The 14,310-nt window shown below is 43.1% G+C and overlaps 1 protein-coding gene and 1 long non-coding RNA gene across 8 annotated transcripts in view; one reads left to right on the forward strand and one right to left on the reverse strand.

The window, feature by feature from the left end:
- The window catches only part of LOC113934223, a 32,091-nt gene extending 21,179 nt beyond the window's left edge, over positions 1-10,912 (forward strand). Inside the window, exon 3 of the long non-coding RNA XR_003523596.1 lies at positions 10,664-10,912. This is a non-coding gene — a long non-coding RNA (uncharacterized LOC113934223). The remainder of the gene's footprint in view (positions 1-10,663) is intronic.
- Positions 1-14,310, reverse strand: part of AOPEP (aminopeptidase O (putative)) — a 347,525-nt gene that overhangs the window by 269,293 nt on the left and 63,922 nt on the right. For all 7 annotated transcript variants that reach the window (XR_004819509.1, XR_003523595.2, XM_027614771.2 and 4 more), the window contains one exon: positions 4,099-4,252. Coding sequence is in view for 5 of the 7 variants with exons in the window: in XM_027614771.2 (XP_027470572.1) it covers positions 4,099-4,252 (154 nt within the window). In the remaining 2 variants the exon portion in view is untranslated. The remainder of the gene's footprint in view (positions 1-4,098; positions 4,253-14,310) is intronic.

Consider the following 14,310-nt stretch of genomic DNA (forward strand, 5'->3'; position numbering starts at 1 on the left):
TCTTATAGCAAAGGGTGTACTGGAAATTGGTATTTTTTCCCCCATGACTATCACTCCTTTTTTCCTAGCCTTTCAAAGGTACAGAAATAGGGCCTCATCCTGCAAGGTCCACAGGCCACTTTCCATAGACTTCACAACTCTTAAAAAGACCGCTTCTCCCACCAAGCCATCCCTTCTTTAGGATGAACAACCTCAATGCCTTTTCTTCTTCGTGGTACGTATTTTCCATGCTTTTAATCATTTTTGCTGAGTTCCTCTGGACTTTATCCAAGTTTCCATGTCGTGCCTAAACTGTATGGGCCCAAAGTGAAGACAGTGCTTTAACAAAGGCCTCCAGAGGTTAAACATAATACAAAGATTCCTCTGTGGCTAGAGACAGTTATGCTGCAGCCGAGGAAAATTAATAAACTTACAATGGTTTACCTAAGTGCCTTCTAATTAATGTATTTACCAAAATGCTCACCCAGAGTGGGCCGGAGCACGTGTGGAATTGGAGCTGGAAGAGGGAATGTTCTTCCTATAATTTAGCCCACATGAATAGTGATCAAAAGTTCAGTGACCAATACTTTGGCCAAATTTCTGGGACCCAGATGAACACTTTAGGCAAATGAAAGCCTGTGGTATATAAGGCCCCCTATAAAAGTTACATTTACATGAATTGAACTGGTGGTCTCAGGAAGGTTTGAAGTAGAAAAGGGGGGCAGGGAAGGCAAGGGGACCAGATGTGAACATAACCAAAAACACGACTGCAGTTGGCACTTCAGAGTACCTTTGTTGGCAAACCGAGCACGGAGCCAGAGATTTAATGGATAAAAACACAAAGCTACCCTCTGATGACTAAAGACAGCACACATGAAGCACGCAGCCAGGGAAGGATTAAGCAAATGCAAGCTATTATTTTATCAGCAGTACATTTCTGATGGACAAGCATGGTGATAAATAAAGGGGAAACTTCGTCATAGCATGTCAGACATGGAAGGGAGTGTGGGAAGAACTCCGTTCCCCAGGCCTCACGTTCCCATGTGAGGATGTGCCTCCCTGGAGTGGCACTTTTGACCTGGCTCCAGCCGCTCCGATTGGCTTGGCCACTCTTGGCCTTCCTCTTTTCCAATCTGCTTGCCCACAGTCGGGGTACTTTCTGGCCATGAGGCGGGCTGCGTGGACCTGTGCTGTGGAGGCCAGCAGCAGTCCAGCTGCGCAGGTAACTGGATGGGTCAGTCTGTCTGGCTTGGAAACGGAGTATTAGAAAGCCCACTGAGGTCGTGCACCCGAGTAGTCCTGAGTTCAGGCCAATTATGAAAACCTTTCCTGTGCTCTCCTTCTGCTGTTTCACAGCTGGTTGTAAACTTGAAAAGACAAGAAAAGAGTCATACTGACCCCCTTCCCCTAAACCCCACTGGAATTTCAGATGCCGTCTCTTCCCAGAATGCCCACATGAAGTGGCCACGGCTGCCTCCTTCACAATTATGGATGCAAACAAAGTGAAAACCACCTCAGTGGCCACTGGGCAACACAGGGAACACATAAGAAATGGTTGCTGCCCGCTCCCCAACCTCATATCCCTGGGAATATGGCTAGAAGGACAAAATAACACATTTCTTTCTTTGCCTTCCCTTAAGGCACACGGATTTCAACTGCACATCTCCTCTGACAGTCAAGCAGCCCCGAGGCTGCTTCTTCACCATGAAGAATTGGAAAACCCCAAGCAAACTCTTTATTCCACAGAGCAGGAAAGAATGGCTTTGCCCCGAGAACCATACCCAAGCAGTACGGACAGCACCTTCACACTCAAAGGCAGAACTCTCAACTTCTGTCGTCTGTACCAGCATGACACATTCCAATCAGTAACAGTTACTCAATCATGGTACTGACTCTCCAGGTAGGAAGGTGGATCAGACTCCAGGTGAGGCATGGACATTATACACAGTTTTTAAAAGTCTCCATGTAGGGTGCCTGGGTGGCTCAGTTGGTTAAGCGATTGCCTTCAGCTCAGGTCATGATCCTGGAGTCCCGGGATCAAGTCCCGCATTGGGCTCCCTGCTCAGCAGGGAGTCTGCTTCTCCCTCTGACCCTCCCCCCTCTCATGTGCTCTCTCTCTCACACTCTCTCTCTCAAATAAATAAATGAAATCTAAAAATAAAATAAAATAAAATAAAAGTCCCCAGGTAGGGGCACCTGGGTGGCACAGTCAGTTAAGTGTCCGACTCTTGGTTTTGGCTCAGGCCATGATCTCGGGGTCCTGGGATTGAGCCCCACATCAGACTCCACGTGGAGTCTGCTTGAGATTCTCTCTCCTTCTCCCTCTGCCCCTCCCGCTTGTGCTCTCTCTCTCTCTCTCTCTCTCTCTAAAATAAATAAATAAATCTTAAAAAATAAAAAACAAAAAAACAAAAAGAACCCAATGTCCCCAGGTAAGATTCTGAATCACCTCCGTAAGGAGTCAAGCCCAGATAGGAATCCAGGTGTTGTAACTCAGTAGAGATATGAACACGGACACATTGCTGTCTAAAGCCTCAGTATCTTTATCTATAAAATTGTGATAATAAAGCCTATCTATCTTATAGGCTTACTCTCAGGACTAACCAAGATGACATTTAGATCAAGACTTTCCCTGACTTCAAACATCCAGTGACCTCTGTATCAATTCAGGATAGGCTAGGATATGTTGCAGTAACAAACATCCCCAGTGTTTCAGTGGCTTAACAACAACAACAACAAAAAGTTTATTTCTTGCTCATAACAAGTCCACTGAGGATCCAAGTAACTCTCCAGGGCACCTGTCCTCCCCACGCAGAAATCTGGGCTACCCGAAATGGCAAAATGAGGCCTGTTCTGAGCTCAGTGGCAGGGGAAGGGATCACTTGAGGGTCTCACATACAATTAAATATTCCCACATGAAAGTAACACGTGTCACTTCTGTCCACAACTCTCCTCTTCCCTCAAGTGTGCATAAATAAAATCCAAGAAGCAACCTCGGATACTCTGTATAGCTCAGGGGAGATAGTCCAAAATAGGCAAGTTACTAAGCAGGAAGTGGAAACTACCTCCCTTCCTCCAAAAAGCAAAACGCAAGCAATAAGACATGCCTGTCATAGGAGAGGGCTCGGTGGCTTTCTGTCCTCACAGAACCAACCGCCACTGCAGCAAGAGTGAAAGCAACATGGCAAAATATAATCGGCACAAAAGGAATTTGTGCTAAAAGCATATCTTAGTTGGTTTTCAAGGATGAACTAGCCATCTGTACCATTACTCTGGGCTTTTTCCACCAGAAGGTACTGGACCTAGTGACTCTGTGTAAACAGGAAAAGTGATTAAACTGAACTGGGTGTAAAAGTCCTAGGAATGAACATGATGCAACGATGCACAATTTGGACACTTCGTACCTCCTATGGAGGTTCCCCTCCTCCCTTTTGGCTCTCGAAGTTAGAAACAGTTGGACGTGTGGGGAGGCTGTGAGTGAATATCCAATGGTCTGTGCTGCTTTTTAAAAACTTTAAACAGATTTTTCTCTGATCACTCTGAAAAAAGAAGAAATCGCTACCAAAGTTTAATGGAGTCCTCACCCAGTAGGTTACTCGTAGCCCCATGACCTTGCAACAGCTACCTTGCGTCCTGCGCTCTGGAGCAGGCTGACTAGCCCCACTGAAGGAGGGCTGTCCCTACAAATGTACTGCTAACACCAGTCCCGGGGACCTAAACAGCAGAGTGGCCTACAAAGTAATCCAACAGACAAGCAACTCCTTTTAATTAAGTTGTGTTTTTGACCAAATAAGCACTGAAAACCAAAGTTAAAAAGTATAGGAGGGAAAGTGTTGAATCTGAGGATTCTGCTGACGTACCCAAACACATAAAAATATTTCACCTGACTTCACAGAGGACTTCATATATCCTTCTTTTCTCTTTCTTTCTGCATAAACAATATGCCCACATCTCTGCCTCTCAACTCTCTTTCCCTCCCAGTAGGGTTTTTCCTGCTTTGATTAATCATATTTTGGTTTAGCTTCTCAGCAGGGATGACTCACATTCCCAGTGCTAGGAATAAATGCATCATACTGCTCCCTTAAGTGTTTGTTTTTCAGCAAGCTCCCAAATACCAACCTGAAGTCAGCCTCGGAAGGTGAGAGGGCTCTCTCTGCTGCCAGATCCTTGAACAAGCAGGGCTCTGGCTTCATTTCTGTCCAGGAGCCCACTGCAATCGTGAAGGTGGAGGCTGGCATCGGCATGGTTACATAGTAATGCCAGCTTGCGCACCCTAGAAACAGAAGGAGAGAAACAACCATAATGAGACCAGTGCAGGGTTCTGGACCTCACTCTGTAGTTTTTCTCTTTAGGCGCTTGAAGAACTTGTGTGCTAAGATGGTATGAGCTATTCTTGGGGGTGGGACATATCTACCGCGGGGGCATCACTGTAGGTCTCGGGGAGAGCACAGAGCGCTGACGGTTTCAGGGCAGCCAAGGAGGTCTGTATCTCCTTGAAGACCTGGGATCAGTTTGAAGAGCTTCAAGTGAGGCTATAAGTAAAGGGTTGTACTTGAGGTGGTCACATAAGGGCTGCAAACACGTAAGGACACAGGCTGCATGCTGTTATAGAGACAAGAATGTGTTTTCTCTTTTTTAAGATTTTATTTATTTATTTATTTGAGAGAGAGAGAGAGAGCACAAGCAGGGGGAGCTGCAGGCAGAGGGAGAGGGAGAAGGAGGCTCCTCGCTGAGCCTGATGTGGGACTTGATCCCAGGATTCTGGGATCATGACCTGAGCCAAAGGCAGACGCTTAACCGACTGAGCCACCCAGGTGCCCCAAGAACATGTTTTCTTCATACTTATTGCCTAGCACAGTATTTGGCACAAAAAAATATGCTCTGTTGAATGAATAAATAAATGAATGAATGAACAAATGAATGATCGCTTCTGTGGTGCTGAACTGTTTTGTATGCATTCAATTTAAGAATCAGTCTGAACTGGATATGCTAGAGAACAATGAGACTAGGGAAGGAAGATACTTGGGTTTTAGTTCCAACTCTGAAACTAATTAGCTGTGGAAGCTTAGGTTTATCCCTCATCCTTTTTATCTGTTCATGTATTGGGCTGGTCCCCCATTCCTCACTGAGCAGATGAAAACCAGGCCTAGAGAGGTTCAGGGGAGTCAAGGACTCCCAGCTAGTTTGTAACAGGCCTGGAATTTCAGCAGGGGCTCCCTGCCCCAGCTGAGGGTGTGCACACCACTCAGGCCAAACGTAGTGAAGGTGTTTACCGAAAGAACAAATGATTGATAGCTTATAACACCATCCTTCCTGACTTCTAAGATGGCAAAATGCTTTTAATGTTTATGAAATCTGATGTGTCATACAACCTGATCTAATACAGTATTTTTTTTTCCTGAGCATCTGCTATAAATTGATGGTGTGCCTTCAGGGAAATTGATATCACCCCATGTATGGAACACACTTCTCCTCTCCTCATGTTCCATGGAGGGAACTTCCATTACACGAATACCTCTAGCCTCTCTTTCAGCCCCTTACTAACTCCTTTGCAGGAGCTAGTCCTATCAGTCTTGTTAAAGATTTTAGATGGTCAGATACTCATGGAGTGGCCTATGATTGTCCAATTTGGTCAGTGAGTGGATAAGATGTCAAACACAGGGTCGAAATAGTAACATGCCCATACTGGTCAGCAGACCTAACATGGCCTTTTTCAATTTGTTTTACTGGTAAAAATCAATAATAAAGGTTAGATTTTTATCGCCCTATGCTTGTCTTCTTTGTCTCTCAACTAATTTTGAACTCAGGAAGGTGGAGGGGTCATTATTTATTATCCCCTGAAATTCTACCAACTTAGATCCAAAGAAATACATTACAGAACTCCTCCAAGAAAAAACAAAATTTTAATGGCTACATTGACTCAGCAGGGAGACGTCAACCCTCTTCCCTGGAAAGGGCATGACTGAGATTCGGGCCACGGCCCCTCACATCCCCAGGCCTCTTTGCCCAAAACGAGGAAAGCATCTGTCGCCCTTTGCACCTCCCACTGCCCCATCCCACCAGCCCAAGGCTCTCCACTGGGCCTCTGCCAGGACCTAAGCCCATGAGGACAGGGACTGTGTTGATCCCAGGACGCGGCAGATATGGCTACTCAATAAATACTTGTTGAAAGATTAAAAAAAAAAGAGAGAGAAACAAAATTTTAAATAGGAAACAAAGATTTAAACATAAGGGGAAAACATATGATATCAAGTTTGAATACATATGACATGACATCAAGTTTTGAAGTCACTAGAGGAGATATTTAAAGAAGGAATATAGAAGGGCAGGCTCAAAACTACCGTAAACCATGCTCTCCAGCTTGCTTGTAAGGTCATCCTGTTTCTGGAGTCACAGCGGCCACGCTTCACATCACTCTCTCCACAGCTAAGAAGCTGAAGGCACGCTCCTCTTTAAAGAGATAACCAAATCCAGTGATGTTTGAGCCAGTCCAGTGATGTGTGTAGTTTTACTGAGCTTAAAAGAAGCATGGCTTTAAAGAGCACTGTGGCTCTGACCCCCAGCCAGTAAGAAGGGGGCAGAGACAGTCACAGCAGTCTGGATAAAAGCATGACATGGATCCCACACGACGTGCTGCCCTGAGCCCACCTCCCTCGTTTTTTTCACCTTCCCTTCACTACCTCATCCTCTGCAACCTGATGCTTCCCCAAGGTCACCCCACAGGAAGTTCAATTTGGACTGGGCAACACAATGAGAGGCTGGTGGGGAGGGTGCAGATGAAAGAAGAGGAAAGGAGTTGTGGGTGAGGAACTAAATCTTCTGAACAGCCTCGGTTTAAAAGAAAAATGTTGACTAACCGAATTCTCTTAATCAAAGGGCTGTGGTCTGGTCATTCTTTCTCTGAAGGATACTTTGTAGCATTTACCACGAGCCACTGAATATCACTTTTAAAAGCTTCAATCACTTGGGCATCAGTAAATAAACAGCAATGGTGAGGCTTTTAGGTACAAATGGAAGGCTGCACACAGGAGGCTACGTTTGTTTCCTCCCCAAACCCAAATGAAGGATAGTAAAGGGATTTTTTTTTAATGTATTTTTATTTTTAAGTAACTCTACCCCTAACGTGGGCTATTTCCCCATCCCCCAAAGCCCCAATAAATAACTGGAGATTCATTTTATACAGACAGTAAGAGAGAAGGCCTCTAGACTGGGGGCGGTGTGAGGGGGAGGAGGGGGAAAACAGCACAGTTGAGGGCAAATGAATGGGATTAAATGAACATATGCATATCAGATGCTGAGACCACCAGCCATCTTCTCTTAGTTGGTTCTCAGAATGCAGGCAATCAGGCTTTTACCCTCCAGGCAGACGAATGAAAAAAACGCTAAACAGCCCAAGAGCAGACAACTAACGAGACTCACGTGGGAGGTGTCCTGTGATTAGCCTATGGTGAAGCTCATGGTTGAGAGGCCCTACACAGGCACTCAGAGCTTCCAATCGGCATTTTAGTCCCCGTTCCTAAATGCCTGCAAACAAATCAAGTACCTCCAGGACCTCTAGAAAGCCCCTGCTGTGACACTGAGAGACCAAAACAAACAGAAACAAGCAAGTTGAAGGTCAATGGTCATACAAGGAGAAAAGAACTTCAAAGAACACCAAACATACCCACTAAGAACTGAGTATTGCCTACTGAAATAAGAATAGTATAATATAAAAAAGGAGCATTCCAAAGTAAAGAGAATGAAACACATGATAGAAGAAAAAGAAAAACTCAATAAAGGTGTGAGATGGAATATAAAGCTGGAGAAGTCTCTCAGGAAGTGGAGCAAAAGGGAAAAAAAGAGGGAAAAATAGAAACCCTCTCAGCAGGTCCAATATCCAAGTAATAGAAGTTTCAGAAAAAGACAACAGAGAAAACAGAAGGGGAAAAAGCATCAGTTAAAAAAATTGAGGAAATTTCCCCAAATTTAAGGGGCCATGAGCTTCCAACTTCAGAGGGCACATAACACCCAGGACACTGGATACAAACCAGTCCACATCAAGATATATCGTTATGAAATTTAGAACCCTAGGGACAAAGACAAGATTCCACAAGCTTCCAAAAAGAGGGGGGAAAAAATCACATATAATAAGGACATTTTCTGACATGCAGTTTCACAAAAAATTCACCTCCCACGTATTCTATTCTCTGGAAGCTACTTAAGTATGTAAAATATGCTTCAAAAAGATATAGTAAACCAAGAGGAAGGCAGACAAGCCAATACAAGAGAGAAGCAAAGGGAACCTGTAGAATAATGGAGAAGGGCGATCCCCAGAGCCAGCTATATGCCCGGAGAGAGAGCAACGTCGCTTTTCAGAGCACCTTCCAGAGCCGGGAGAGAGACTGCTTCAGGAGGAGAAAACTGATAGAAAACTTGATGTATTTGAGCATTTTAGCAGATTTAAACAACTTTCAAAGCCTCTGGGGTTGGTAAATACTTAGAAAAACCAAGCAAGTAGGAAAAACAAACAATAACACAATGATTAACCCCATGAAAAACAAACACGTTGTACAGAATAATGTAATCAAAGTTGTACAAGACTCAGCTTTTAATAGCATAGATATAATAATATAAATAAAGAATACTGTTCTAATCAAGGTTATGATATTAATTATATCAGGAAGATAGGATTTGGGGCAGGGGGTATGTGTGTGATGGTAGGGTGGAGAGAGCTAAATCCTTATCTGCCGTAGTGGGAAGATCAACCCTGAACAATCATGCATCTTACTGAACAACATGGACATATATATATCAGATAATTAGCTACATAAAACAGGTGAAAGTGGTTACTTCTGAAACAGAAGAAATATAGTAAGAGGTACTAAGGACTGTTATTTCGGGGAGGAGTATAATAAACCCAATAGAACTATTTCACTCTTTGAATATGTGCCTTTCTAGTATAAAAAAATAAAAATAATCAGTCAATTAATTAAAAGTTCATCTTAAGAAAAAAATAATAGTATTTTTGGTCCTGAGGTAATATTAAAATGATAAAATATACCTCAGAAGGAAGAGACAATTTAGAGATAAGGAAGAGGCATCAGCCTGTTAGAAAATCCTTTTAAGAATAAAACACTGGCAATGATTTTTTTGGATATGACATGAAAAGCACAAGGAACAAAAGCAAAAATAAACAAGCGGGACTCAATCAAACCAAACTAAAAAGCTTCTGCACGGCAAAACAAAAACCATCAACAAAATGAAAGGGCAACCTACGGAATGGGAGAAAATATTTGCAAACCACATATCTGATACGGAATTAATATCCAAAATATATAAAGAACTCATACAACTCAATAGCAAAAAATATTATTAAAAAGAGTAAAGAACCTGAATAGACATTTTACCAAAGGAGATATTCAAATTGCCAACAGGTACATGAAAGGTGCTCATTATCACTCATCATCAGGGAAATGCAAATCAAAACCACACTGAGCTATCACCTCCCACCTGTCGGAATGGCTGATATCAAAAACGCAAGAAACAAGAAGTGCTAGTGAGAATGTGGAGCAAAGGAACCCTTCTGCACCATTGTTGGCAATGTAACCTGGTGCACCAACTATGGAAAACGGTATAGAAGTTCCGCAAAAAATTAAAAATAAAAACTACCATAGGATCCAGCAATGCCTCTTCTGGGTATACACCTGAAAGATATGAAATCACTGTCTCAAAGCGATTTTGACATTCCTATGTTCACTGCAACATTATTCACATGGCCAAGACACGGAAACAAACCTAAGTGTCCATCAACAGAAGAATGGATAAAGTACAGTATATATGCACAATGGAATACTACTCAGCCATAAAGAAAGGAAATCCTGCCACTTGGACAACATGGATGGACACTGAAGGCATTATTCTAAGTGAAATATGTCAGACAGAGAGAGACAAATAGTGAATGATCCCACATATTTGTGGAATCTAAAAAACCCATCAATCTCATAGAAACCAGTAATCTTACTGGTGGCTGCCAGCGGTTGGGAGGCAGGGGAGGTGGCAGAGAAGTGGGTGAAGGGGGTCAAAGGGTACAAACTTCCAGTTATGTGATAAATAAGTTCTGGGGATGTAATGTACGGCAAGGTGACTCTAGTTAACAATACTGTACCGTATTGTAGATTTGCAAGTTGCTAAAAGGGTAGATCTTAAAAGTTTTCAAAACAAAAAAATTATAATTACATGAGGTGATGGATGTGTTGACTAATTTTATTGTGGTAATCATTTCGCAACATATACACATATCAAATCATGACACTGTATCCCCTAAACAACGTTATATGTCCATTAAAGCTGGGAGGGACAAGAATGAATAGGCTTTCTCTCTACAGTCTGCATCGAAGTGTTGACCCGATTTTTGCCGTCCCTCCGGTTCTTGCACCATACATCTGGCACATGGGCAAGACGAGACTTATGGAAACAGAAGGCACTAGAACTGCTTTCTAGAGAGAACAGTGCTAATGGAATAAGGGGTATCTGTTAGATGGCTGCACAAGGTCACAGAGAGTGCCCAAATCACATCCTGTCCCAGGGCCTTTACCAGAATGTCTGTATCCTAGAGGGTACGTGGGGAGGGCGTTAGAAGCCCTAGAGAGCTGTGACAGGGGAGAGGAATGACATTAATGGTTTTTTTCTTTTCTTTTCTTTTAAGGCAGAAACCTGAAATGACCTGAGGTTTGGGAGTAAGACAGCAAAAGTGGTAGCAGAATCTCAGTTAAGTCCAGCACAAATATTTCAGAACTGCTATTGCTCCCTTGTAGTCTTCTCTGAAGTTCAACAATGGAAAGAAAAGGATGGGGGTGTGCATGTATTGAAAACATCACCCAAACCCGTATTTTAAATGTTCAAGATGATTTTCTTCTATACTACCCTCAAGAGTTTTCATCTTTTAAGATTCTTAAAGTCCCTCTACTTACTAGAGCTCATTTGGAATAAACTATTTCATACTTCAAGATTTCACAGCAAAAAAAAAAAAAAAAAAGTTTTCTAGGTTACCAAGTGACAGTTAAACAGGGGCGGATCAATGGTGGAGGGGGGGGCGCCGAATAGGAACTGGCTAGGAACACACTTCCCAGAGACCCTGGTTGGACCCTTCACAGAAGCTCCCCAAAGCTGTCCAGCCCTGGGATTCTCGCCCAACCCTGGGTGAACACTAGAGCCGCTGCTGTGACAACTGAATGCTTCCATTTCTCTGGGGGAGGTTTTTACTAGTTTCTTACTATGAGGGCATGTCTGGTAGGAAAGCCTCATTTGGGTTGTCTGTTAATGGATTATTCCACTGAGCCCAGTCTTGTATGAAGACTGCCCACTGCCACAGGGACCTAGGTGCTCAAGGAATACCCGATCTCATCCTCAAACCCGACTGCGGAAAAATGCAAGTAACAAGGTGGAATTCCTGCCCCCAGAAAGCAGAGCATGCATTCCAAAGACAAAGAGAAATCATTTCTGGATTATCTATTGTTTGGGGTAAACCTACCTTGCAAAGAGAATTGATGAGAGCTTAGTTCTTCTGAATATATCCATTGACTGAGCTCCAGCTCTGGAATCTGACTGCTGGGGTTCAATTCCCGGAGCCACACTTACCAGCGTGGGCACATTGCTTAATCTCTCTATGCATCAATCTCCTCGTCTGTAACAAGGGAATAACCATACTATCTGCCCCCTCGGATTAAATTAGATAATATATAGAGAAATCACTAGACATAGTAATTGGCACATAATAAGTGTTGAAGAAATGTTAACTGCTGTTGTCTTTACAACTCCCTCCCCCTGTTGCTGGGGCTGACTGTCTGGAGGCAGAGACAAAGAATGTTGAAGGTATGGCTGCCACATGTGCACCGAAGCCTGTGGCCTGATGAGGCCCACATATGGGGTTTAAGGTTGAATGGCATTAAAACGCAATGCACACAAAGCGATCCATTTAAAGGAGAATGACAGCCCAAAGGGGGCATCCTGTATGACTTCATATAGAATGGGCCATTTGGAGACTATTTAAATGGTGTTTACTTTAAATGAGCCATCCTTGATGAAATAGACAGTGAATGCCTTCATTTTCCTTTTTGATTCAATCCACTTGCCCTAGACTCCCTTGCTACACCAGCTGCAAAACAAAGAGAACACGCTGTACTTGAATTAACCCAGAGTTTTTCCTCTGCAAAGGCCAGAAGCCCATCACACCACTGGATGATTTCACGGCCAGGCCGGATTCATTAGCAAGACTAACAGGGAGGGGGGAGATAGGAAGAGGCCCAGAGGAAGTGGCACTCCCTAACTGAGCAGGCTTGAGCAGCCACCCATCTCGCCTCCCTTCTGGGCCTCCTCAGAAAGTTCCTGAATACCCCTACACCACCTTCTCAAACTGGAACTTATTTAGGGTAGAAAATTCTTACACTCTGATTGTCTCACTAGTAAGACAGATACAACATATCAAGTATTGTTCTTATACTCACAATAGCAGCTGCTACAAGATCCAAATAGACATGTTCATGTCCAAAAATGGGTCTGAAATTTTCTTCAGAAAAAATATGAGATAATTGTATTTTTTGTAGGTAGGTAAAGGATTTGAAATGGGTCACTTTTCAAATCATAAGAGGCAATTTAAAATTTAGTTTTGAAAATTCTTCTAACCAGGCAATGTTAAAACAATTGCCTTAATTATTTTCTTATTTATCACATTAAAAAAAAAACGGTCCTATGAATAGTTTTGAAGATTCTATTTTCTAAGGGAGGACGACTGAAGAGGAAAAAGGAAGAACATTATGGAATCAGTCCACGGGGGGAGAGAGAACTTTTTCTGCCAAACCTGTGAAAAACTTTGCTAATTATTCGGGAATATCATTCTTATAAAAAGAAAAAAAATTAATGTTTTTTTAACTATTTCACGAATAGTAAATTAAGTATGTAAATGTATGGAAAGTCACTGTCCTGTTCCTAGAGGAGTCTCGGAAATACTCACAAAACACATTGCAAAAATACAGCCACACCATCCACAACCATCCTGCTTCTACAGGGGCAAAAGCAGATTATTTATCTTTGCAAAGTTAAACATCTCACAGAATTTTCTGTATGTAAAGAGTTATTGTTTTCACTGAAAATTAAAACAAGCACTTAAATTCTTCCTATTAAAAGCATTCACTCTATCTTTTAAACTCTTGCACTGTAGGTTAGACAAATAACATGAAGCATTTGGAAACATTGGACTGATACATGCTTTTACTTAACATATCAGATTTCTTTCCTCAATTCTTCTGTAGTCCTTGCTTATTTCCTACCTCACCACTGACTCGCCACTCTTCTTAATTTCAGAGTTTCCGGCCCAAACCATTCCATACATCAAACTATTTCATGATTTTGGAATATCCTTTTATCACAAATTCAAGATGCTTAATATGTACAGGGACATGTGTAAATAGGGAAATGTGCATTTCTAAGTGTATGTATATAGTCGCACCGTACACAATGTGCATGTTTTCTACATTTTGTGTATTTTTTTTAAAGATTTTATTTACTTATTTGACAGAGACAGTGAGAGCAGGAACACAAGCAGGGGGAGTGGGAGAGGGAGAAGCAGGCTTCCCGCTGAGCAGGGAGCCTGATGTGGGACTCGATCCCCGGACCCTGGGATCACGACCTGAGCCGAAGGGAGACGCTTAACAACTGAGCCACCCAGGCGCCCTACATTTTGTGTATTTCTTATAATAATGGATATACAAAAAGGAGGGAAAGGTCCCAGTTTGGGTTGCTCTTCCTTCCTTGCCCTCCTTGCCCAGTGCTTGGGTCTTTCAGCAAACCCCAGCCCTTTCTCTTTCACTGCTTTTTAGTTGCTGAGTCTACACGTTCTGGTTTTATGAGTTAGTGCCACCCTCTTGAATACCCATGGAGTGACTGTCTTTCGTTAGTTCTCTGCTGTTGCTCAAGGGCAGGAACTGGCACCAGAACAAAGGAGACACTAAGAATGCTCTGGGCTGGTATGCGCCGGCACTGCCTGACTGGGGCCATGTGCCAGGTCATGCCACCGTTTCTCAAGCACCGATGCCACCCAGCAGGGCTTCGGCTTTCCTTCCCTGCAACATGGTACTGCCTGCGGCACAGGAGACCCAGAAGAGGATGACCTTCAAGATCATTCTTGTGAACCAGGTAAAAGAGCGCCACCTACCGAACTGAGAACACAAGCGCCTCCATAGGTTTTGAGGTTTTCCCTCGCGGCTAAATGAATCCCTAAAGGAATACCCTGCGCCAGGCTTGTTCTTCCAAATCTCACGCACCGTTCTGACCTGTGACACAGATTACCTGCTTCCC

Source organism: Zalophus californianus, chromosome 13 (genome assembly GCF_009762305.2).
Source record: "Zalophus californianus isolate mZalCal1 chromosome 13, mZalCal1.pri.v2, whole genome shotgun sequence".
Taxonomy (NCBI): domain Eukaryota; kingdom Metazoa; phylum Chordata; class Mammalia; order Carnivora; family Otariidae; genus Zalophus; species Zalophus californianus.